We start from the raw sequence: 21,137 nt of genomic DNA, 5'->3' as shown, positions 1-21,137 counted from the left end.
ACAAGATTAATTGTGGTCCATGCAGGTTCTTCCAGCGGTTTTGTTCCTCATGAATTTTTAGTTTTTCGGTCCAAAACGACAGGTGATTACCATGAAGATATGGGGACTACACATAATTTGTTGAGTGCTTCAGGAACCTTTTAAAACAGTTTTCTGCCCCTACAACAATTGTAAGAGACAATGCTCCATATCACTCAGTGATACTGAGTAAGGCACTACCCACAAATGACCGCAAAGAAGTTGTGGTGCAGTGGTTACAGGCACAAAATACTGCTGTAGTTATGACCACGATGAAACTTCGGCTATGTTTGCTTCATAAAGAAAATATATTACGATGCCTACATATTTAGTAGATGAAATCGCCATGGAGCTGCATCATACTGTAATAAGCTGCCACCATACAACTGCCATTTTGGTCCCAATGAGTTAGTATGGACTGGTGTAAAGACATACATAAGGAACAGTAATAAGTCCTTTACAATAACAGACCTCGAAAGCTGCTGTGTGAAGCTCTTGTGACTGTAGATGCAGCCTCGTGGAGGAAAAAGGTCAAGCATATTGAAAACTTTATTTGAGCAGCACAGACAGTGGAAGGTATCATTAGTGACTATGATCAACTTATGATTTGTCTTGGTGATAACAACAATCAAAAAATGGGACTTAACATCTGAGGTCATCAGTCCCCTAGAACTTAGAACTACTTAAACCTAACTCATCTGAGGTCATCAGTCACCTAGAACTTAGAACTACTTAAACCTAACTAACCTAAGGACATCACACACATCCATGCCCGAGGCAGGATTCGAACCTGTGACCATAGCGGTCGCCAGATTCCAGACTGAAGCGCCTAGAACCGCTCAGCCACAACGGCCAGTATAACAACAATCAAGATGGTTTTTTCATTAATTCCAACAAGAGTGATGATGGGGAGCTGTATGGAATTACCTACAGTGAGAAGTTACTATCTCAGTTATTATTTATTTTGTAAACTATGTACCACATTGTTTTTAAGATACCGGTCATCATCAAATGCTTTTTTTGTGTCTTTCTTTGCTCCTTATCAAAAGCGTGTGCTTTGTTGTCCTGATTTCAGTAGTATTATGCAGCTGTTTATTTGATGTCATTGTGGCAGCAACTGAAAAACAAATTTTATTGCTCAGTAGCTTATATTTACAAAGTGGAAAGGAACTCCTTGCAGTCTGCTATGTGTAAAGAGGCTTCTGTTGCAAAGTCGCTGTTGCAGTATAGGCAACCTAACTTGACATAACGCGAACTGTCAAGTGCACTGTTTTGCTGGCGCAGATATAGTCAGCTATGGTCTTCCTTAAGGAACCATTTGCTTAAAATGATTTAGAAAAAGCGTGGATGTGGTTTGTAGGCAGTCTCCCACATCCCACTAGGTGTATAGCGAGCTAGCTCTCGTGTTCCACCTCGCAAACATTTAGAACACTTTCTCACATTTTCACACAGAAATTACTCTATACAAAGACAGATTGAGTACACTGCTTCAGCCCGGAGGGGGAGGGGTGAATAGGAGACTGATCAGATTAGCTGTCTGGTCTCCAAAAAGTGTGGATGTGGTTTGTAGGCAGTCTCCCACATCCCACTCGCAATCAGAATATTATCAGGGTGTCCTGATTCAGGCTTCCGGTAGTTTTCTGCTTCCTAAATCCCTCCAAGTTGATAACAGGATGTTCTTTTTTCAACAAGGTAACATCAGCTTCCTTCTGCCCAACATGATGTGCTTCACTTTATTCACTGCTTCACAGCCCATTCCATCTGGATTCTTTGTGCCAGTTCCAACTTATCTGTATTGCACAGGTGGAACTCTTATCTACAACATACCCTTCCTTCCCATAACCACCCTTGTAGATAACTTTGTTAGTCCCTGCTTCCCACCTGCCTATCTTTTTTCCTACTTCCACTCCAATACTCCACATGTTGTCTATCTCACCAAAGCACGTACAAATCCTTTCCCCTTCTACTACTCTCTTCTCATTTCTCCCTCCCGCCTCCTCTCTCAGCACAGCCTCCTGACATTGCATCTAATACTCTTATCTACATCTACATATATACTCCGCTAGCCAACAAATAGTGTGTGGCGGAGGGCACTGTTCGCGCCAAAGTCATATCCCCTCCCCCTCCCCCTCACTGTTCTACTCACGAATAGCGCGAGGGAAAAATGACTGTTTGAACACCTCAATACGAGCCCTAATTTCCCTTACCTTTCAATGGTGATCATTGTGTGATATGAAAGTTGGTGGTATGCTCTACATCCTCGGCAAAGATCGGATTTTGGAATTTAGTGAGCAGCCGCTTCCATTTAGCGCGTCGTCTATCTGCAAGAGTGTCCCACTTCAAACTTTCTACGAGATTTGTAATAATCATGTGATGGCTAAATGTACCAGTCATGAATCTTGCTACTCTTCTTTGGACCTTCTCAATCTCTTGAATCAGACCCAACTGGTAAGGGTCCCATACAGACGAACAATACTCTAAGACTGGATGAACTAAAGTATTGTAAGCGATTTCCTTTGTTGAAGGCCTGCATCGCTTCAGGATTCTATCAATAAACCGCAATCTGGAGTTTGCCTTACCTGTTACTTGTGTAATCTGATCGTTCCATTTGAGATCATTTCGAATAGTCAACCCAGATACCTGACGGATATTACCGGTTCCAAAGAATGGGCATTTATTTTGTACTCGTACATTAATGGGGATTTTCGCTTTGTTATACACAGTAGGTTACACTTACTAATATTGAGAGATAACTGCCAGTCATTACACCATGCATTTATTTTCTGCAAATCCTCATTGATTTTTTCACAACTTTAGTGTGATACTACTTTCCTGTAGACTGCAGCATCATTGGCGAACAGTCTAATACCGCTGTCAATACTATCAACCAGATCGTTTATGTAAACCATAAAAAACAGCGGACCTATTGCACTGCCCTGGGGCACACCTGATGTTATGCTTGTTTTCTGTTGAAGTCTCCCCATTCAGGACGACATACTGCTCTATGTCTGTTGGAAAACTTTCTATCCAACTGCATAAGCCATCAGATAGACCCTAAGCATGCACTTTTTGGAGCAAGCGACAGTGCGGAGCTGAGTTGAATGTCTTTCAAAAGTTGAGGACTATGGCATCCAGCTGGGAGCCAATATCTGGAGCCTGTTGTATATCATGCACGAAGAGGGCCAGTTGTGTCTCGCATGACCGCTGTTTCCTAAAACCATTCTGGTTTCTGCAGATGAGCTTCTCGGATTCTAGAAAGGTCATCATATCTGAAGACAAAATATGTTCCATAATTCTACAACGAGTCGATGTTAGTGACACTGGTCGATAATTACGTGCATCCGATTTTCTACCCTTTTAATAGATTGCTATGACCTGGGCCTTCTTCCAGTTCCATGGAACTTTCCACTGTTCCAATGATCTCTGATAGATGATGGATAAGCATTGTGCTATATTTGTAGCTTAGTTAGCATAAAATCTTGCAGGGATACCGTCTGGGCCAGATTCCTTCCTGGCATCTAAGGATCTTAACTGTTTTACAATCCCAAGTACACTAAACACGGTGTCAGCCTTCCTTGTGTTTGTTTGATAATAGTCCCCATCAAGTCCCTGCACCCTCCACCAGGCGGCATTGGCATCTTCCCCCACGCATATTCTGCTATCCCCCCCCCCCCCCTCGCATCATGCTGCTCCTTACTCCCCCCCCCCCCCCCCACACACACACACACACACACACACACACACACACACACCATCCATCCCTGATTGCTGCTCCATCAGACACAGTCGGCGTCTAGCACCCTGAAATAGTGGCATCCATGTGCAAGTTGTGATCGTGTGAATGTGGGTGTATTCTGCTGCAGAAGGAGGACTTTGTTGCAAAGCTATAATATTTTAGCATTCGTTCCACTGTGCCTATCAGTGACTCAAACCCTCTTCTACATGGTGAGTAGCAATCTGTCCTTTCCATATTGTTGATATTCAGCACAAAACTGTTATTTAAGCCCAGTAAGTTAGAATATTTCATGCAGATGTAATATTAAGTACAGTGTTTTAAACAGAAAAAGTATGCTAATATTAATGTCACACACCAAGACTAAACTGTTATTGTTACATTTGGTAGGACTGCTTGTAAACCAATCTTAATCCTCATTTTGAAGTGGCCACTTAATTTCATTATGGTCAGTGTGGGTAGAAGTTGTTGATGTTTGTTAAATCAACTCTGAGTAATATGCAATTCTGTTGTTACATTTTTGGTAAAATTATTGTCTGCTTAAAACTAATACTGGTAAGTAAGTGTATCAATTAAAATAAATCAAATTTGCAAACAAGGAGCCCTGAAGCAAAGCAGCAATAAGGAAAAAGTTACCATTGTTACTGTGCTGTGTCGAGTCGCCTCTACACTATGGAGTAACAATCTAGGGAAACACTCTAGTGGCACTTTAAATTCAAAATAAGTGCCCTAGAATAATAAAAGGAAATAAAATAAGGCCTTCACAACACTTAACATACTTCTGCTGCTATGTGTTTATGTAAGAGAAATCATTTTATTTTTTGTAATAAATGTGACAGATAGTGACAAACATTTACAGAGGAATTGTGATGTCCATTACCATAACACCAAACCCAGAAAAGTCATGTGTACAGCCCATACAAATACCACCTGTTATAAGGGTCCAACCCACATATGACTGAAACTTTTCAATAAACTCACTGTGAAAATAAAAGCTATTCAGGATGTAGAGTCCAGTAAACAGTTCTTACAGCCAGATTTACAGTGTCCTTGTTTCTACTCAGTGATTGAATACATGGTTCTATAAATTACAATGTACAATATAACAAATTTATTTACATTGTATGTGTACGAGCTAAGTTTATATCATTCATTTAGTTCTGGTAGTTTATGTTATATACTATTTTATATGTGCTTAAAAATTAATATGCACATCTCCTCCAATATTTGTAATACACCATATTTTCATAGATTAAAGGGACCAATAAATAAAATCCTGACTAGAAAATCTCCTGATGCATGGTCAGCCAGTGTCTTATGTCCAGGACAAACAGTTTCGTAAAGAAAGCACAACATGATGATGACCCTTGCAATACACTAGTAATATGGCAGTCATGTAGAATCTGGACTTGTATTTGGGAGGAGCTAACAAGTATCAATTATTAGAAAAGACAGTTACTTAAAGTATTGTTCCATTTTTGTCTTCAAACTTAATTTCACCCCATATGCTGATGAAACACAAAATGAATTTCGAAACTGTGACTTTGTCTTTGTTCTCCATCAAATGTTGTGTCAGCGTTAGATCTTTTTTTTTTTATTTTAATTCAATACATTGCTCAAGTTGAAAGTGCGTAAAATATTTTGTTCAAATCAAGGACACACATTTCTACATCAAGTAAATTACTTTTATTTACCAGAAAAAAAAATGGATGATAGTTTTGAGTTAACTCCTGTCATTTCAGAAGAAAATCAAATAAGATGAGAATCAATGTGAAATATCAGTCACTTATTCCCACTATCAATTAGTTTCTAAAAGTACTGTAGATTTTCAGTATATCAGTTGGCATGTAGAAGGTATAAATTCATTTTACTAGAAATAACATTCTGCTCCTAAAGAAAATTATGACATACCTGTTGCCTATAATCGTACACATTTTGTTTGAGCACACCATGCTTCACAAATTATTGTATCTGTCTTGACATAAACATCAATACACCCAATACGGGATGAAGAACAAGATGATTGTTGCCTTATTTGACTAAACTGCAAGAACATGTGTGATTTGATCTTGCAAAATTGTACAAGGAAGAAATGACTTTCTTCACAGAACACTTTTCACAAATATATTTTGGAAACAAAATTTAGAAGTTGCATGTATTTACTGTACCCACATTATATGCAAAATCTTTTTTATGGAGCCTTTTAAATAACCACGAAGAAGTTCTTCCATCATTATCACTAAGCAGTAACATCATATTACTATCATGATGCATTGTGAAGGCAGTCACATACTAAGTTTAGTGGATACTCCTGTAATTCACTTCTAGCCTTAAGCCAAAGTTTCTGAAAAGACCAACAGTCTTGACCCTCATTCAGGTATTTGTATGACACTACAGGAGAAATATAAGTTACCGACAGGAGACACCACACTGTGCTCATGATTCATAATTTTAGTATGGTAGAATCCTTTGGCTATGATGGCCAGAACAGAATCATACGAATAATGTAAGACATTCCAGCAGACTGTTAGGTAACTGAAGTATAATGCTCATTTCTTGCTTCGACAAGGAAACCTGTGCATTATTCCTCTCTGCATAGCCCTGTTACTGATGAATGATGTAGTAATTGTTGTTGTTGTTGTGGTCTTCAGTCCTGAGACTGGTTTGATTCAGCTCTCCATGCTACTCTATCCTGTGCAAGCTTCTTCATCTCCCAGTACCTACTGCAACCTACATCCTTCTGAATCTGCTTAGTGTATTCATCTCTTGGTCTCCCCCTACGATTTTTACCCTCCACGCTGCCCTCCAATACTAAATTGGTGATCCCTTGATGCCTCAGAACATGTCCTACCAACCGATCCCTTCTTCTGGTCAAGTTGTGCCACAAACTTCTCTTCTCCCCAATCCTATTCAATACTTCCTCATTAGTTATGTGATCTACCCATCTAATCTTCAGCATTCTTCTGTAGCACCACATTTCAAAAGCTTCTATTCTCTTCTTGTCCAAACTATTTACCGTCCATGTTTCACTTCCATACGTGGCTACACTCCATACAAATACTTTCAGAAATAACTTCCTGACACTTAAATCTATACTCGATGTTAACAAATTTCTCTTCTTCAGAAACGCTTTCCTTGCCATTGCCAGTCTACATTTTATATCCTCTCTACTTCGTCCATCATCAGTTATTTTGCTCCCCAAATAGCAAAACTCCTTTACTACTTTAAGTGTCTCATTTCCTAATCTAATACCCTCAGCATCACCCGAATTAGCTCGACTACATTCCATTATCCTCGTTTTGCTTTTGTTGATGTTCATCTTATATCCTCCCTTCAAGACACCATCCATTCCGTTCAACTGCTCTTCCAAGTCCTTTGCTGTCTCTGACAGAATTACAATGTCATCGGCGAACCTCAAAGTTTTTATTTCTTCTCCATGGATTTTAATACCTACTCTAAATTTTTTTTTTGTTTCCTTTACTGCTTGCTCAATATAGAGATTGAATAACATCGGGGAGAGGCTACAACCCTGTCTTACTCCCTTCCCAACCACTGCTTCCCTTTCATGTCCCTCAACTCTTATAACTGCCATCTGGTTTCTGTACAAGTTGTAAATAGCCTTTCGCTCCCTGTATTTTACCCCTGCCACCTTTAGAATTTGAAAGAGAGTATTCCAGTCAACATTGTCAAAAGCTTTCTCTAAGTCTACAAATGCTAGAAACGTAGGTTTGCCTTTCCTTAATCTTTCTTCTAAGATAAGTCGTAAGGTCAGTATTGCCTCACGTGTTCCAACATTTCTACGGAATCCAAACTGATCTTCCCCGAGGTCGGCTTCTACTAGTTTTTCCATTCGTCTCTAAAGAATTCGTGTTAGTACTTTGCAGCTGTGGCTTACTAAACTGATTGTTCGGTAATTTTCACATCTGTCAACACCTGCTTTCTTTGAGATTGGAATTATTATATTCTTCTTGAAGTCTGAGGGTATTTCGCCTGTTTCATACATCTTGCTCGCCAGATGGTAGAGTTTTGTCAGGACTGGCTCTCCCAAGGCCGTCAGTAGTTCCAATGGAATGTTGTCTACTCCGGGGGCCTTGTTTCGACTCAGGTCCTTCAGTGCTCTGTCAAACTCTTCACGCAGTATCATATCTCCCATTTCATCTTCATCTACATCCTCTTCCATTTCCATAATATTGTCCTCAAGTGCATCACCCTTGTATAGACCCTCTATATACTCCTTCCACCTTTTTGCTTTCCCTTCTTTGCTTAGAACTGGGTTTCCATCTGAGCTCTTGATGTTCATACATGTGGTTCTCTTATCTCCAAAGGTCCCTTTAATTTTCCTGTAGGCAGTATCTATCTTACCCCTAGTGAGATAAGCCTCTACATCCTTACATTTGTCCTCTAGCCATCCCTGCTTAGCCATTTTGCACTTCCTGTGGATCTCATTTTTGAGACGTTTGTATTCCTTTTTGCCTACTTCATTTACTGCATTTTTATATTTTCTCCTTTCATCAATTAAATTCAATATTTCTTCTGTTACCCAAGGATTTCTACTAACCCTCTTCTTTTTACCTACTTGATCGTCTGCTGCCTTCACTACTTCATCCCTCAGAGCTACCCATTCTTCTTCTACTGTATTTCTTTCCCCCATTCCTTTCAATTGTTCCCTTATGCTCTCCCTGAAACTCTGTACAACCTCTGGTTCTTTCAGTTTATCCAGGTCCCATCTCCTTAAATTCCCACCTTTTTGCAGTTTCTTCAGTTTTAATCTACAGCTCATAACCAATAGATTGTGGTCAGAGTCCACATCTGCCCCTGGAAATGTCTTACAATTTAAAACCTGGTTCCTAAATCTCTGTCTTACCATTATATAATCTTTCTGATACCTTTTAGTATCTCCAGGGTTCTTCCATGTATACAACCTTCTATCATGATTCTTAAACCAAGTGTTAGCTATGATTAAGTTGTGCTCTGTGCAAAATTCTATCAGGCGGCTTCCTCTTTCATTTCTTAGCCCCAATCCATATTCACCTACTATGTTTCCTTCTCTGCCTTTTCCTACACTCGAATTCCAGTCACCCATGACTATTAAATTTTCGTCTCCCTTCACTATCTGAATAATTTCTTTTATTTCATCATACATTTCTTCAATTTCTTCGTGATCTGCAGAGCTAGCTGGCATATAAACTTGTACTACTGTAGTAGGTGTGGGCTTCGTATCTATCTTGGCCACAATAATGCGTTCACTATGCTGTTTGTAGTAGCTTACCCACATTCCTATTTTCCTATTCATTATTAAACCTACTCCTGCATTACCCCTATTTGACTTTGTGTTTATAACCCTATAGTCACCTGACCAGAAGTCTTGTTCCTCCTGCCACCGAACTTCTACTAATTCCCACTATATCTAACTTCAACCTATCAATTTCCCTTTTTAAATTTTCTAACCTACCTGCCCGATTAAGGGATCTGACATTCCACGCTCCGATCCGTAGAACGCCAGTTTTCTTTCTCCTGATAACGACATCCTCTTGAGTAGTCCCCGCACGGAGATCCGAATGGGGGACTATTTTACCTCCAGAATATTTTACCCAAGAGGACGCCATCATCATTTAATCATGCAGTAAAGCTGCATGCCCTCGGGAAAAATTACGGCCGTAGTTTCCCCTTGCTTTCAGCCGTTCGCAGTACCAGCACAGCAAGGCCGTTTTGGTTATTGTTACAAGGCCAGATCAGTCAATTATCCAGACTGTTGCCCTTGCAACTACTGAAAATGCTGCTGCCCCTCTTCAGGAACCACACGTTTGTCTGGCCTCTCAACAGATACCTCTCCGTTGTGGTTGTACCTACGGTACGGCTATCTGTATCGCTGAGGCACGCAAGCCTCCCCACCAACGGCAAGGTCCATGGTTCATGGGGGGAGATGTAGTAATTATCATACAAATATTTTTATGTTGCCCAACCAACATGATCTCCTCCTGTTAATTTCTCTTTTTGGTTACCATTCCTTGTATGGTGCCTGTGTATGAAAAGCAAAAAGGGGAAAAAAGAGACAACTTACATGGCACCACACTTTAAAATTGTTTGATAAGAGTCCACTGATACCAATTCTGACTGTGCAAGATATGTTTACATAAAAATTATGCCATTTACATTAGATTTGGCAAATTTCTTCTGAGATGTGTTGATGGAACACTACAATACTCATTTACTAACTTCCGCCCTATCAATGAGTTCTTCTAATTGCATTTTCTTTCAGCACTTACGAGTAGATATGCAACTTTTTCAGATTTTTAACTAATTGTTTGCCATTCACAGTGTACTTATGCACTTAAAAAGGAGAAAATCTGGGAAGTTATTCATGCACTTCGTTACACTGCATGATAGAACGAAAAATTGCAAACCTCCCCTCTTTCCAGTTGTGACTTTGAATCAGATATTTGGTTTGTGTGCATGACCTGATAAATAACATACTGATTTGGTTCAAGTAGAATGTTCAGTTAGTCACATGTTCCATGGATCATTTTGCAGATAGGTCGAAATAATGTGGAACAAGCCATTTTACAATCATATCACAAACTGATTTGTACATATGATTACATCCTGAACATTTATAAGCTTTTTCATCACTACTGATTACAAAATGATATCAATGTTATAGTTTCTGAGTGACCGTATGTGTTACACATATAATAAGATAGAAAGAGGATAAATAATGCCTGTTGTGCCATGAAGTAGATTTGAAATTTTTGGAAACATGTGGCATGGGATTGTCTCATTGACAGGCAGTACTGTTACCGTCAACCACATGAAAGTATTTATCTCTATATAATGGCTAGGAAGCACTCTGCCCAAATCTCATAGAGTTTGTACCACTTGACACATTGTATTAAAATATTGTGCCTTGAGACTATATTCAAACATTTATTGTACTTGTTTCTTTTCCGCTAGTAACGGGCAAACTTTTGTTGTTGCAGATGCACGAAAGATGGCTGCCACCACAAATTTGCATCAGCTGAAGCACTTGCTATTCATTTAGAATGTCACATGCCAGAAAGCCGTGTGACTGGAAGCCAGCAACAGTTTCGTTGCACAGAATGTAAAATGATGTTCAACCGCTGGAGAGGATGTGCCATGCATTTGTGGGTTGCACACAGTCAAGATGCTGGGCTGCTTGTGTGCCCTGTTTGTAAGAAGTATCGTACTGCAGTAATTACACGGATGGTTGCACATATGCAGACTCATGGCGAAGTTCGGTCTTTTCATTGTCCAGACTGTGGCAAAGGTTTCAAGCAAGCAGCCCAGTTACGCAACCATCGGGTCATACATATGAATCGCAAGACTGATGATCTTCCTCGTTGGTTGGTTACTTTCAGTGTTTTAATGTAGTTTACTGTTCCGCTATATTATCATACTGTGCAGTTTTGATGGCTAAATAGCAGAATACTATTACAGAAGACAAAATTAGTTCCATGTTCTATGTGATCTTTTTAAATTCTGCCCAATATAATTTTACTATGCTAACATCTTATACAAAATATTTTTGTAGCACTTATTTTTTAACACTTAACAAAGATAATTTTAAATAAATGATAATGCATAATGGACAGATATATTCCAAACTGATTGATGGAAGTAGTATTGGGAAAATGAGTAGATGACATAAAGGTGCATTTCAATGTTTGATAAGTTTTCATCTGAAAGACTGGAGAGAAACTTATTGACTTCAGGATGTGGAATTTAAACTTTTTTGAACTCTCTGTAGGGTTATGGAAGAAGCTAAATAGTATTCAGTTCACTTGTATTTCGTGGAATTAAAATGCTATTCTTTCTCTTGGAAATTGATTTTATGAAGGAAATAGGAATCACAAGTGTCAGGGCCAGTGAAGTAGGATTTGTGGACAGTGATCGTACAGGAAGCCATACAAAAATTGTTCGAAAAGCTTGTTGTCCTTCACAGACACCCAGCTGTCTTTGAAGCATTTAAACTATTCATGTGTTCTTCATTGGTAAATGCTTTTCTTTATCATCTATACTTACTTCACTCAGCAATACCACCTTGCCAACAACTTTCTCTCTCCCCCTACAAAAGAACAAAAATACTTTTGCTATTTTAGTTCTGTTTGTTATTTGTATGACAGCTTGTATCTCCCATTCCATAGTTTTTGTGTGCCTGTGCCACACATTATATTTTTTTCATCAGGGTGTTTACTTAATCCTTTTTCAGTCATTGTATATTATTCTATGAAGATTTATACTCTAGTCACTTAAATTTGTTTCTTAGTTTTTTCTGTACTGCACTTAATTTATTAAATTATTTTATCTGCTCCCGTTCTTCTAGACAAATTTTTTGTTTCATGAATTTTGTAGAACACCAGTAGAGAATGGACTTACTAGTATTTTCCTCAGTTTTACATTTTTTGTTTTTAAAAAAAAGGCTAATAATTTAAGCACATGTTGGCTGTTAGCACTCATCTTGGGATCTTCAACCAACATTTGTTTCATGGCTGGCTTTGTCAAAGATTCACCCTCAGATGCTGGTGGCACACTGGAGTTGAGTTCCTGGGCATCTCATCAGTGTTCAAGGGCCTTTCCCTGGTTGTTACTGTTGTAGTTTTCTCCTTGTTGCCTGCAATAACCATTCTTTGTAGCAGCAGAATCCAGGTTTTGTTTTTCTTGAGTCTTTCCTCTTTCTTGTTGAGACAATGGTAATGCTTGTGAAGTTAGATGGCTTCCTAGAACAAATGGGCATAACAGCTCCTCTCCACATCAAGTAATTCTTGGTACCATTTGTGTGCCGTATTTGAGGCTCTTCACTCTAAATTATTAATAATGTTTATTTACTGATTGTAGTGTAATAAGTCTCACTGTTTTAGCATTTTACTTCATTTACAGATAAGTTGATTTTGATCAGGGTTTTCTTGGTTTTAAGGTATGCAACCAAACAATGTGACATATGTCTCAAAACATATGCCGATTCAAAATGCTTAAAGAAACATATACAGGCTGTCCACAGCAAGCTGCGGCCTTATGTTTGTCATGTGAGTACATTCATAAATAAACCTCAAATTTAGAATTTAATATCAATGTTGCAAATACATTAGCTTTCAGAGTGCCAATACTTTACACTACATGAAGGGCTGTTTGTATTAGTATCTTGTTTGACCTGTCATTACTCTAGAAAGGTGAACAAATACCACTTTTATTTTTAGGTCATGAGAACTCATCTTCGAAAAGAGCCATTTTAAAATCCCTGTAGAGATGTACTGATTTAGGCATTTTGCATATTCTTTGAATTATTTTAGATAAGCTGAAACAACTTTCTAATCAGTTGTAAGGTGCCACTCCATATTATTTGTTGATTTACACATAATTATTATTCACTGTATTTTGGCTCATTGGAAAATTAGGCATTGGACATTCATAAATGGCTAGTTTTGAAGGACGAACTTGCTCTCAAGGTAAATATGCCTATAACTGAAGTTCTGGCTGTGAGCATATGATGCAAGCCTACCTATTCTCCTGCAGTTCTATTACTAAGTCCCCTCCAAAATATAATAATAATAATAATAATGAAGGGTTTGCAATATGTTTTATACAACACGGTTAGTTTATTTTACTTTAATTTCAAGTGTTATGTCCCTACTTGTTCTGATCACACTCACATTACAGTTGCATTCACTCATTTATCATGAGCTTATATGAATTTGTCATTGCTGATTCCTTACAGTTTAACTAATGTATATAACGACGCCCCTGATATGAAATTAATCGTATGCTTCAAAATTATTACTTTAACCGTGATCACACATACATAACACATTGTACTTGCATGATGGTCCTCATGTGACTAACTCACTCTTCACACCAAACGATCTCCAGGTGCCAACCTCTCCCTTCTAGAACTATGGGGCATCTGCATCAGCAATGCTGCTGCACTGTGGCAAAGAAGTTTAAGGATAGATTTGATTCATCAAGTACATGATCGACATCTGTACCCTTACACAGTGGATGGCAATTTACAGCAATATAGAGCTAAAATCAAACGTAAAATTGTTAAATAGATATACTTAGGGGCAGACATCACAAATCACATGTAATACTCTTCAATACATTCATGTGAATGTACATTCAAGTAATTGTACCATCCTGATTATAATGCAGACATTAGTAGAGCTTATTTCGCTGTCCACTGCCAGTTTTTTGGCCAGTCTTGCCTTAAGAAAGTAGCTCAGATTCTGTAAGTTTTACCAGTACACACTGTTTCTTCCTCTTTTACAAATGCCACCACATAAATTTAATTTCATTTTTTAGCTATTTACAATCAAAAATGTGGTCCACAATTGTTGAAATCTGCTTTCGGCCAAGGTTCCAGTATCCCTAGATCATGTTATACAACTGACATTGCAGTTGTTTCGGAAGGTCATAGAGAGCACCTCTTCACATCATTGTTCATTCTTAACTCATGCTGTGTCTTAAATGACATCTGTGTTTTGAGGACATTAAAATTTTTGAATGTTCCTCAACTGAATTTAACCCTGACAGAAATATATTAAAGCTCGGATAGATTACTGCACACCACATAGAGGAGTCATTGAGTTGCAGAGAGAGACAATGAAAAAAAAAAATGCTATAAATATTTCACCTTTCAGACAAGATTCTTCTTCAGTAGTAGAAAACTTCCACACAATCGAACAAGAACAGTTCACCCATATATGGCCACTAGAGTTGTTGATGCATGACTGTGTGTGTTTTCTACTTCTGAAGAACAACCTTGTCTGAAAGCTGACATATTTATAGCATTCTTTTCATTGTGCCTATCTGGAACTCTGTGCCGCCTCTATGTGGTGATTTGCAATTTATCCATTCCATGTTGTTGTTATTCTTGAAGAAACAAAGCCTACTAGTACCAGCTATGTTTGTTCAGTGGCAGTATGTTAAACACACTAGAATCATTAAGGTGTGATATGACACGAAATCTGCTTTTTTTCATGGGACTGGTTTCAAGCTAAAAGTCATATCATTTGTAATTAATAGTTTGGGGTCAATACTCATAAAAATAGAAGCATGTTTGGCCATCCTGAAAGTCCGCACTTTGTCAGTGTTTCCCACATGATTGTGTTCATCAGCAGAGGCTGTAGTTCAAATATTGATTGCTAGATGGCATGAAAACACTGAAGAAGCATGGATATGCATCATGGCCAGATGCTGCGTGTCAAACTTGCTTAGCATTACCTCATGATTGTGAAAAAACTGACATCATTTTATATGGAATATGATGCAGATGACTATAGAGATCATTCTACCAGACCTTTAGTCCTAAATTACTTACTTTCTGGCAACCAGTCCACCTGCCAAACTGCAGTCCTGACATTGTGTGTTCAGCTGTATTTACATTCTGCCAGAACTTCCCTTGCCATATTTATACTTGACATTTGTACTGAAATCTCAGTTAAAAGTGCATTCAGTACATAGTTCCAACACTATTTTATTTTAAAGTACAACATTTTGTCATAGAATCAGAAGTGGAAGGTGGACATCAAGTCACTTCAGGATTAAGCATTGTCATTATTACACTCTTGAGAGTGTGGAACATCAAGGGTGAGGGGAGCTTATGAGGATAACTGATGATCAATAGTCAAGTGTCAGATAATGCTGTATTTTCAAAGTAGTCTGGAAAGCACAGTATAAGTTCACATCAGAACAGCACCTCTTTTTTTGTACTTACCAAATTTTATGATGAAAGACATGAAGGAATAACATAATATGCTATCTTCCACATTATTTCCGCTTTACCCAGCATCATTTTGTGTTTGGGCATTTATGGTACTTCTCCTCTTTCACCCATCTTTCCACCATTCTTCTTCTGTAACTCTTTTGTTCCAGCCCAGATTCCTCCTTTTTTAAATGGTCTTTATCAAGTCATCCATTTCTCTCTGAGTCTCTCTCTTGCTCTTAAATTCGTTTATTTTGGTTTTCTTTCATCTTCCATTCTCTTTACATGTCTAAACTACTTTAACCTACTCTTCTCTTTTCTGTCATTCAACCTTTCTACTCCAATTTCCCCCTAATGGCTTCATTTCTTGCTCAGCCTCTCCTCATTTTCCCTGACAACTTCTTAGGAATTTCATTTCACTGGTTTGGATTCTACTCCTTGCTTTTTTTTTATCGCTGTCCCAGTCTCGAAAGCATATGTCAATATGGGTGTAAAGTACATCACTTACATGAAATGCTTACACTTCATTGGCATTCGCCAGACTAAACCCATCACACATTGGTTGAATGCATTGCTCCGTTGTACCCATTTGCTTATTTCTGCCTTAATCATTGCATTCTCCATTATCATGCATCCTAGATATTTAAAGTTGTCCACAGTTTCAATGTTCTATCTTTCAGTATTAATTTGTCCGTTGTCTTCTTCATCTTCTCTGGTTACTAACATGATCTTACTTTTCTCGACAGTGCATTTCATGCCATTTTTTAATATGTCTGTATTCCCAACAAAGCATAAGGAAGTTACAAAGAACAAGCTCCCTTTCTCCTGCCAGTACACTGTCAAAGTGGGAGGGAGTAGTCCCAGTAGACAGTAGAAATGGGTAATGTGCTCTCAGATAGGCAAGAAGCTGACTGGTAAAGTATGATGCAAAGATGCAAGTAACTGGCTTAGAAAGAGGAAAATCACTCTCTGTAAGTTACAGAGCTCCAAAACTGATCGTATAAATGAGAAAATTATTAGGACAAGCTTTTAACCTCATTGTAAATAATCATGTTGCTTACTGAAAAAAATTATGCATATACATTTGGCCAATTTTTCCCCTTCTCAAAAACAGTGTTACAAAAAATCACTTTAGTGAAGTGCATGTTACTTCAAAAGGTGTGCGCGCATGCGTGCGCTCGCACACACACACACACACACGCACACACACACACACACACACACACACACACACACACACACACACTCTCTCTCTCTCTCTCTCTCTCTCTCTCTCTGTTTAACATAGTAAATATTGAGGAATGGATTGGATGTGTGTTTTTAATGGTTATCAATATAATGGTGAATGTAGTGGGTTTCATTACATTGCATTATATGAATGTGTGTGCCTATTTCTATTTATTTTGTACAGTGAATTGTGTTCATGGTTAATTTCTGGATTCCATATAAATTAAACAACTTACCCAAAATTTACCTCCCTCACAAAAATAGATTATAGCATGAAGGAAAACTTGCAGGGATGCAAAACAAATTAGGGAATATAGTAATAGAAGTAAGTAGCTAAAATTAATAATATGCCATCTACTATTTCTTGGACAAAAGATTGAGCTGTGTATTATAGACACTTACTCTTTTATGAAGCATTTGAAATTTGTGTGCATTCAATCTAAAGTTCACGATATACATGCTACTGGCTACTCCTCTACCCAGAACAGCCTAAAATGAAACCTTCTTTTAAATTAGTTAGTTATATATCAGTCAAAAACCATTTTACAACAAGGAGAAACTGGCTGGCTATCTCTTATGCCATCATTTAGATGGGTCACTGAAAGAGGGCTCCATTCAGTTCCATTTATACTCAGCCTCTCATTTACTTCTAAGATACTGGAAATATTTCACTGTTTGGACTCATGATGAGACTGAACTGCTACAGCATCTGAACTCATTTTCATATAAATACTCACCAGACCCTTTTTTGAATCTTGTGCTACTTTTCTCACTTCAGTGTGTCAGTTCCACCAACAGATAATAGTAATTGCACATTGTCGGATGCTACCCTCTTCCTTTCCCTACTACTTTGACATTTATGACATGTGTATAAGTTCAGAAGCTGGTTACAACATAAATAAGGATCAGACTTCTACCACTAGGAATTACTGAACCAGCTTCAGTTCAGAGCAGGCATTCTGAGCCCTAGACGTAACAGCTTTTAGGTGGATACAAGACAGTGTACCTCTTTTTGCTGGATAATAGTCCAGTCTGAAAACTATTCTCCTACGGGGCTATAATTTTCTGTTTACATTTGTCATCAAAAGTAGCTTTTTTCATTATTCAAACATACTGGTCAGTTTGCCATAAATATATTGTTAGTCGTGAGTGAGGTGACAATAGTAATCTATCAGTCTTGTCAGCCATGATGATTTTTCCAGAAAAAAATTGCCACATTTTGCATTTCAATTAAGTCACAGCTGGTGTCCATGCATTATTTTTGTTGGGGAGGCAAGAATGTTCAGTGCAGACTTTGCACATACGTTTCTCTTTTTCAGAACATTCTGGAGAATATCTCGAACCTTGACTTAGAGATATTGCTCCATTGTGATATCTGACACAACAGTGTTGATACATTGTCGCAGTATGTCCACTGCTGTATACTGCTTATTCACTACTGAATGGTCAAGTGCACTTTTGCTATTTACAGTTGTTAGTCCAAGCTGCCATTAGAACTATCCCTTTCCTTCCATTTCAATCAATTTCCCGGACAATTTCTGGTGAGCAACATTTTTTTAAGCACTTGAGATTCCTACCACTGTATAGATCCTTCTGCTTGTGTTTGCATGAGATTTATTTTAAATTATCTGTCATCCCTGTGCTAAGGAGTTGTGACCACCACAGTAAGGATGCCTCAGTGTGACAAAGGTTAAGTAGAAGTGGCTACTTTTGCAAAGTTTGTATGCCACTCTTCTCCTATCTCCCCACCACCAACCCACAAGCAGTGTCTGTAACAGTAAAAATGCATCAAGAAACCATGTTTGATCCTTCTGCCCCCTTATCACCAAATTGATTAAGATGATCTCACTAATCTTTTCAAATAGCTGATTCACCCATTCCTTGTGTGTGTGTGTGTGTGTGTGTGTGTGTGTGTGTGTGCGTGTGTGCGTGCGTGCGTGTGTGTGCGCGCACGCGCAGGGGGGCAGGGAGATTTATGTCATGTTATGAAGGATCCCACTACCTCCTGTTCCTCAGGTCAAGTTGCTGAAAGTTTCATGTTATGAGACATCTCACACCTCATGGAAATGGGACAGCATTTGCACTTCAGCATTGGTCTAGGGCTGTTTTCCACCATCACCTGCAATATGTTTTCCAAAACTGCTGATTTGGGAGTGGTTGGCAATTTGCAGTGCAGTAATCAGTTCCCAATCTGGGTACACCTATCAAACAGAGCAGTGTCTGTAAAAATCCATCAACGTGAGTGCTCAGCAAGATGTTGTACAGCCAGCTAACTGAATGTAGAAACAGCATCCAGGAATGGGTTAATAGCATTATTTGTATGGATTCACCTTCCTGGGAATGCATCTGTATCAAATTGTTCAGGACAGACAAGAAGGCAGTCTCTTTCATGTTAGTTTGAGGAATGTTACTCTGCTACTAGAGGCAGGTGTACAAGAACGTCTGTGAAGGTTTAAATGCAGTTTGATTTCTAAGTACGTCACAATTATTTGGATCAAGAAGGCACAATTTTGATATGTCATTAAAGAGTGCAAGTATAGATCATGGCAACAGTTTGCAAGTTTAATCAATTGTTCCATCAAACCAGAAAAGATATGAGAGGCCATGAAGAGGATTTTAGAGATGGTGCCCGATTTATGCTGTGGTGAGGAACAACATTCTTCAGACCAGCAAAGGAGACATAGCAAAAGACTTCAATGAACACTACTGCCTGTCAGAATCCAGCCTTCTATCATCAGTGAGTGAGTGATCACTGAGAGGAGCAGTTGGAATTCCAGTTCTGTAAATGACAAAATGTACAACTTTCCTTCCTCTGTATGGGAACTGGACTCAGCATTGTCTGTAGCAAGCGACATATCTAATGCAGTTAATTATAAAATGCACTGCAGCATTTTGTGATCACTTTTTAACTTCAAAAGCAAGACAGCTTCCCCAACTCATGGGAAAAGTCACTTTAATTCCCCTTCTGTAACCTTGGATGGACTGTATATGTTTGAGTACGCATTATAGCATTGCTTGCACCAGTTGTGTGGGAGCAGACCATGGTGCAAAATATCGAAGGACACCTTGTCTGGATCTGAGACAGTTTCTTAGTCTCCATCAGTGCAGCTTTGAAGATCTTATTCTGCCTTAGATATTCTGATCTTGTAGATGGTGGCTGTTATGTGCACTTGGCTGTGCATATATTACCTAATTGGTATTTTCTTTTACCTTGAAAAAGTATACAATGCTACTTCAAGACATAATCTCCTTAATCAGATACAGGGCTTCAAGGGACTTCTCACTGTTATTATATAGCCCTCCCTCCCTCCTAGTTATTTTAGGGTTAGAGCTGGTAATGTCCAAAATCATTTGCCCCTCAAGGTAATAGTTGAAATGGGACCTTTTTAAAAATCGCTGTAAATAGTATAAACAACAATCAGCATTCTTTTCAGTGCTCCTTATTTGTAGATTTATATCCTAATTCTCTATTCTTCTTCCAGTATTCCTGCATCAACATGGTAGTTGTCACTAATAGTTAAGAGGTTGGAGAAGTAGGTAGAAAACACTGGCTTTAAATTTTCAGCTGAAAAATCTGTGTGCTGCTTTTAAACATTCACACTGTGTTTTTAATCTTCCAAAATTCAGAATGAGGCATACAGTTTTAAACTTTAAAGAATCAACAAGGTTTCCAAGTCTCAATTTCAGTGATAAACTTGCCTGGTTGCAACACTTGAGGGATCTGATAGCTTTCACTCGATGATCTCAACATTTAAAAGGGTGTTTGTTGTAAGGTGACGGGAGCAGGCAGCACATCTGCTCCAGTTCTGTAGAACTGTTGTATGGTCTTGGCTTCATTGTGGTTCCACAGTGAATAGGTCTGCTTGGTCATCCTCCCTGAAAACCATTGGTGCAATCCACTATGAGGGAGTCAGAATGAAATTTTCATTCTGTAGTGGAGTGTGTGCTGATATGAAACTTCCTGGCAGATTAAAACTATGTGCCAGACTGAGACTTGAACTCGAGACTTTCCTTTCGCAGCTAAGTTCTCTACCAACTGAGCTGTCCAAGCATGACTCATGACCCATCCTCACAGCTGTACGTCCACCAATACCTCATCTCCTTCCTTCCAAACTTCACAGAAGCTCGCCTGTGAATGTTGCAAGGCTAGCACTCCCAGAAGAAAGAATATTATGGAAATGTGGCTTAGCCACAGCCTGGGGTTTTTTACAGAATGAAATTCTCACTCTGCAGTGGAGTGTGCACTGATGTGAGGCTTTCTGGTGAATTAAATCTGTGTGCCACTGCAGAGTGAAAATTTCATTCAGGAAACTCCCCCAGAGTGTAGCTAAACCATATGTCTGCAATATCCTTTCTTCAAGGAGTGCTAGTCATGCCAGGTTTGTGGGGCAGTGATGTTTGAAAGGTAGGAGACGAGGTACTGGCAGAAGTCAGACTGTGAGG

At 38.7% G+C, this 21,137-nt stretch overlaps 1 protein-coding gene across 3 annotated transcripts in view; it reads left to right on the top strand.

The window, feature by feature from the left end:
• LOC124605430 (zinc finger protein 569-like) overlaps positions 1–21,137 on the top strand; it is a 138,335-nt gene that overhangs the window by 110,580 nt on the left and 6,618 nt on the right. For all 3 annotated transcript variants that reach the window (XM_047137092.1, XM_047137093.1, XM_047137091.1), the window contains 2 exons: positions 10,729–11,112; positions 12,684–12,792. In XM_047137092.1, coding sequence (XP_046993048.1) covers positions 10,729–11,112; positions 12,684–12,792 — 493 coding nt within the window. The remainder of the gene's footprint in view (positions 1–10,728; positions 11,113–12,683; positions 12,793–21,137) is intronic.

This window comes from Schistocerca americana, chromosome 3 (assembly GCF_021461395.2).
Source record: "Schistocerca americana isolate TAMUIC-IGC-003095 chromosome 3, iqSchAmer2.1, whole genome shotgun sequence".
Lineage (NCBI taxonomy): Eukaryota > Metazoa > Arthropoda > Insecta > Orthoptera > Acrididae > Schistocerca > Schistocerca americana.
Note: the sequence above shows the minus strand (reverse complement) of the source record. Positions and strands in the feature narration are given on the sequence as shown.